This window comes from Sinocyclocheilus grahami, unplaced genomic scaffold, assembly GCF_001515645.1.
Source record: "Sinocyclocheilus grahami isolate Dianchi unplaced genomic scaffold, SAMN03320097.WGS_v1.1 scaffold36.1, whole genome shotgun sequence".
Taxonomy (NCBI): domain Eukaryota; kingdom Metazoa; phylum Chordata; class Actinopteri; order Cypriniformes; family Cyprinidae; genus Sinocyclocheilus; species Sinocyclocheilus grahami.
The window spans coordinates 583749-589748 of record NW_015505215.1 but is presented as its reverse complement, the minus strand read 5'-3'; the positions used below and the strand labels follow the sequence as shown (position 1 = coordinate 589748).

General features: G+C 42.0%; 1 protein-coding gene across 1 annotated transcript in view; it reads right to left on the bottom strand.

The window, feature by feature from the left end:
* The window catches only part of LOC107581536 (histone-lysine N-methyltransferase SETD2-like), a 34412-nt gene that overhangs the window by 14578 nt on the left and 13834 nt on the right, over positions 1-6000 (bottom strand). The window contains exons 9-16 of the mRNA XM_016267112.1: positions 5872-5949; positions 5291-5388; positions 5036-5180; positions 4304-4438; positions 4022-4150; positions 2374-3537; positions 901-949; positions 539-809 (exon numbers count right to left, since the gene is read on the bottom strand). Coding sequence (XP_016122598.1) covers positions 539-809; positions 901-949; positions 2374-3537; positions 4022-4150; positions 4304-4438; positions 5036-5180; positions 5291-5388; positions 5872-5949 — 2069 coding nt within the window. The remainder of the gene's footprint in view (positions 1-538; positions 810-900; positions 950-2373; positions 3538-4021; positions 4151-4303; positions 4439-5035; positions 5181-5290; positions 5389-5871; positions 5950-6000) is intronic.

The window sequence follows — 6000 nt, the reverse complement described above, 5'->3', positions numbered from 1 at the left end:
CAAAACTCCGCATTTGAACAGTCAATAGCAAATACTTAAACTAATAACAAAACAGTAACTGATTCAGAAGCGCAGATTGTCATAGCAAAGTCAGAATTACCTCCTCTCCTAGGTTCATGAAACGGTCGTCCATAAAATGCATTGCTGTTCTGTTGTAAGCGATCTTAAAAATTCCTAAATGCATCTACTTCCGAAGGCCAAATAAAGTGCTTTTGCTTTCGCCTAGAAACACACAGCGTCTCCCTGACATGGCTGCTTCAACTGTGGTTACTGAAACCACGCCTTCTTTCTTTGCGTGAACATTTGGGCGGCATTATGCAAATATTGCCACATAGTGACCTAGATATGTGGGGGCGTGTTAGAACGAGCCGTTTTAGGGGGGCGTGGCAGAGTCTTAACTTTGATAAAGAATATCTCTTTGGTTTTGAGACTTTAGTCTTTGCAACTTCAGGGATCTTATCTATGCACAATCAGCTTGTAACACTCCAAAGAGAAAGGAAAACTTGAAATCGCATCATAGGACCCCTTTAAATCTTACCGGTCATCATTTCTGCGGCCCCTCTCATAAGCTGAAGGCGGCAGAGGGGAGGTGGAGCCTCGTCGCCTTTTTCTATCTGCACTGCGAAGAGTCGATCTCTCTCCATCCCTCTCCCGGTCCCGCTCACGGTCACGGTCCCAGTCTCGTTCACGCTCCCAGTCTCTGTCCCGGTCTCGATCCCGATCACGCTCCTTGTCTCTTTCTCGCTCTCTCTCTCGACTGCTCGAAGATGTACGAGGGGTCATCAGGGCTTCTCGATCACGACTGCGATCTAAAACAAAGGATGGATCAGAGTATATAACAAAAAAGTATGAAATGTTTACAATTAAACTGGGTAGAAGTATGATGCGTTCTTGACCTACCACTTGACTCTTTTTCAACCTGGCTCTTCTTTGGTATCCTGTAAACCTCCTGAGAGGGAAAAAACTGCTTGTTTATTTGTTATCCAACATGATCTTTTCTTTAAATGCACAATTATTTTTAAGAAGTGATACGCAGGAACAGTTAAGCCCAAAGTATACTTCGGTTTTCATGTGTATGCTTAGCATATGCGTAAAGCTAAGGCTATGCCTTTCAGAAAAAATATGCATTAGAAAGTTTCACATGTGACCCGTTAACACAAAAAAAAACATTTCCATTGTAGTTTTGCGAAATATTCCTTTTTCGAATTGACTGAAAAACCACCTCATGCGAGCGTAAAATTTATTTAGCGATATATGGGCGTTTTTGCTAAATTGATGCGCTTCCATTAGGCATATTTTCAATTTGTAGTTTCAATTTGCGCAATTTGAAGGGTAATGGAAACTAGTGGTTCAACTGTGATTTTATAAAGCTGCGAGAATACTTTTTGAGCGCAAAGAGATTAAAAATAAAGACTTTATTCAACAATTTCTTCTTTTCAATGTCAGTCTTCGACATGCATTCACGACAGTACCACAACGCATACATGTGCATTCGTCTGCTTGTAAAGAAGGTGCAGCGCGTTCTACGTCAGAATGCCGGCTCCTGCGTCAGCAGCACCACCATGAAAATGCTAAATACTGAATCGGGAGTGAGGGTTTATATGAATGTATCGCTGAGGGGAACTGAATGTCTTCAGAAAAGTTTAGATGGTATTTTTTTTTTCTTGCCTACATATAATGCATATTAAATTAGTTTTAATAAGCGTAGCACTGCTTTGTTTACAGCGTTAACCAAGGAAACGCTGTATCGCTGCTGCTCCATATGCGTCACCTACTGTCAGAGAGTAAGTTTGAGTCTCATTCAAGCCCGTCTGGTGTTTTTGTTTCATGCAGATGTTTTATGTAGTATAGTTTCACAAGGCTAAAATCAGACCATTATGCTTTTTGCTTTAAATTGTGAAACTATACAATCTAATTTAAATAAAACACTGCTCATGCAGCATCTTTGTTTGGATAGTGATCATTCGGATTCATGTAAAGGCACAGTCAAGGAAAAAAAAAACGTGATAAACCATAAAACCGCCACAATCCTATAAAAAAAACGTGCTACAGATTTTCGGTCAAACTGCCCAGCACTAGTTGAACCACTGATGTCACATGGACTATTTAAACGATGTTAAAAAAAGCTCTCAGATTTCATCAAAAATATCTTAATTTGTGTTCCAAAGATGAACGATGAATGAGTCTTACGGGTTTAATATAAAATGAGGGGGAGTAATTAATGACAGAATTTTCATTTTGGGGTGAACTATCCCTTTAAACATGCTAACTATAGCAAGTAATGTGAGAACTATAGTACTATCAGTACTTGTACTTGGCCTACTAAAAAAACGACATTGGTGCATCCCTACTTTTAACAAATTATAGCCTTGCCTTTAAGTCTTTCCAACTGTCCAGCAGCCGGACGGCCAGATCACTGATATCAGAAGCCCGAACTTGTGGCTCCTGACTGCGCTCACTTTCGACATCAGAAACACCTTCCTCCTCATCTTGAGAAGGCGTCCCCACTGCAGCGCCCTCTGCTGGAACAGCCACAATAGCCAGGGCCGATGCATCAGCAGAACCGGCGGCAACGTCAGCCTCTGATGACACATTTTCAGTAGAAACAGCAGCAGATTCAGTTGGAGTGGTTTCCACAGAGACAGATGGAGATTCTGTGGGTGTGCTCTCTATGGCAACAGCTGTGGATTCAGAGGAGACGCTCTCCATTATGGTTTCCAACGGTTGCGTGGGTGTGATTCCTGCAGTGCTGCAACTTGCATTCTCTTCGGAGCTGCATTGTTCAGAAGATGTGTTTTCCACCTGGGTCTCAGTTATGGGAGTTTCCACTTCAGCAACTACATCATTACTAATGTCTGCTGCAGATGTGGTGTCTGTGACTGAAGGGGCATCTTCAACTGCTGCTGACTCTGTCTGGGACTCTGATGGCTCCTCACTCTTGGTCTCTTCCACAATCTTCTCATCCTCCAGTTGATCTTCAGGCTTAACGAGGGGTTTTTCTTCAGGTTCTTGTGTTTCAAGTGTCTCTCCTTCACCGACAGTGGCCTCTGGTGTTGAATGTGTGACTTCTTCGGTTTCAGGGGGCTCCTGTTTTAATTCGGGCTCAAGCTCAGCTTGACTCTCAGAAGGCGGTTCACTGTTTTCTACTTTTACATCCCTTTCAATTGTGGCTTCCAACTGTGAAGGCTCATCCTCCATCTCTTCCTCTTCCTCATCTTCCTCTTCTTTCCCATCCGAAGCTTTACTAGCATCGGACAGGGCACTGTCCAGACTGTTCTCACTGATGATCTTCAACCTACGGTAGACTGCCCGCTTGGGAGTGTCTCCATCCAGCTCAGTAGCCAGCTTGGCTGGTGGACCATCAGGGGTGTTGAGGGGCGTTTGGGCACGTGAGGTGCTCTCACTGGAGTAGCCATCCTGTTCTGCTGGTTGGCTGAGTGGCCGGCTTTGAGCCCAGCGCTGGATAAACTGTAGCACTCGGCTCTCCTCCAGCATGTTTTTTGTTGAGATGGGAAGCACTGCCAGAGCCTTCATTATCTAAGAATTTCACCCAAAAAAAAAAAGTTTAGCTTTAGGAGACAGCACCCTAAATTTTAGCTTAAAACTACATACAGCCTTATCATAATTAAGTTACATTTACTAAAATATCAGACCACTATGAATTTCTGGATTTTGCTTAAGGGAAAATGGCAGAAATAGCTAGCAGCCCACTAACTTGCTTGGTGATCTGCTCTTAAAGGGGTCCTATTATGCTTTTTCACTTTTTTAATTTTAGTCAGTGTGTAGTGTGTATGTTTGGGCATAAAAAAGATCTAGAAAGTTACAAACCTCAAAGTCCACTCCAAAGGGAGATGTTGTAATGATGTAAATTATGTAAAAAATAATGCGTTTTTCGAACCACCAAGCATGAGAGCATGTTCTAGTACACTCCCAAAACAAAATCAAGACTTTGTAAAAGAGCATAATAGGACCCCTTTAAAATTCCCCCCTAACTGTGTGTGTGTTTGCTTTGAACTCTTACCTCCAGCTGTAGTTTAATGTTGTTTACAGAATTGCTCTTAGCCTCAGAAAGTTCAACCATAAATATCCACAGCAGCGACAGGCCGTGGTGATCCAAAAACTGCTTCAGGCACAAGGGATTCTGGGTATTCTGCACAGACATGCCAAAAACTCAGTAAGACCAGTTTTCAGTCATTTTTAAATGCTTAACGCCAAACCACAAATATGCAGTAGTATGTCCTCTAGCACTGAAATGCTGTGCAATAAATCAAATTTATTTCAATGTGACGGTGATGCAGTATACCTCGATGAGTTTAAGGCAGGTGAGTCGCTGCTCCATTGTCTCCACTCGCACCATGAGTCTGCAGAGCGAGATCACATCTTTCTCTCCACACAAGCCTTCTCCATTCTCCTGCAGAGCCTCCAGCTCCTCATCCAACTGCAGAACAATGTCAGCCAGTTTAGATACCAGCAGCACCACAGGAGAAATATTTTGTTGATCTCGATCAAACTGTGACCATGGCAAAAGCTCACTTCTAATTTCAAGCCATTCAATTTCATGTATCAGGAGGATGTTTCTACATTTTGTTTGCTTTCTTAGTGCAGGTCTGTGCCAGAGATGAAGAGTGCTGGTTCAAACAAGCCATAAAAACCTCAAAATGCAATTAGCTTGAATGCATGCAGAATATATTAGCCGTGTTATTTGTAGACTGGAACAAGCCCTGAAAGTCCCAGAGCAATTAACATGCAAGCAAGAACAAAGCTGACCCAAATTCAGCCACAAGATTATTGCTTTGGTACTGCTGGTTTAAGATAACACTTTGCTACAACGGTTTGAAAATCTGACAAATGTATTATTTGTGTCTAGTGTTAGCACATAATTGTTCAAGCGCAAATGTTGACTAAATTAAACCACTGAAACATGATATCAGAGTCATGGACTTGACATGTAAAACATTTCCCAGTCACTGCATGGATTTATTCTGCCTTTCTCTTGTAGCTGGATGAAACACAATAATCGGGCCCTCTTGCTCACCGTGGTAAGCACACTGTCAGTGTCTTTCTTCCGTGAGCGTTCCCTCTGTTTCTTCCCACCTGCTGCTCGGACACTAACTCGAGTCTCTCCACCAATTAAACCTCGACAGCTAGGAGCTCCACAGAAACACTTCTGGGCCTCTTTACTGGTGGACAAAGGAAGAAAGATGTGATATTATGATCAACATGTATGCAGAGTTTCATTTGAAGTAAAAAAACAAGACTATACATGAAAGGAAACGACTGGATCTTTTACCCGTATCTTTGGAACTGATAATCAAAAGTGAGTTCTGTTCCAGCTGTCACAGTTTTGGTGGTGAAGAAGCCAACTCGGAGCTGGCCATTTACAGTCCACTGCAAAAGGGTGCGATGGATTAGAAATGCAAAACAAAGATTTTACATAGAAATCAAAGGCTCTAAGTTCCAAAAGCACCTATTCCTACATAGGCAAAAAAAATGCACAGAGATGTGCAAACAGACACAGATCAGACGCATTAAGTTATAGAACAAAATGTGGCTAAATAACCTTTTACTGTATAAGTAGTTGACCTCAGTAATCAACTATTTGTTTGCTAGACAGAAAGGTCTGCCTTTTTGACCCACTTTCCATGATAACATCACACTAACAATCACATTTACATTTTCTATTGACATCCTGCTTCTCATCCTGAAGTGGAGGTGGTGCTGTGCAGCAGTCTTTCTGAACAACATTCTGGAACTGGAAGAACTATGCAAGTATACTGTACAACAATCCAGCTCAAGCTCTTATGATAATGAGGAGGAGTAGGATTTGTGTGGGGGTACAGTGAGGTACAAAAATATATCAAGTGCACTTACTTTCTGAGTTTCACAGTTGGGTTCACAGCTGTGATTCATGAAACGGGAGCAGTTTCCTTTCAAAGTAGCATCAATTATCTGCAGACATAATAGAGGCATATGCTCTTGTCTTTTTTTTTTTTTTTTAAA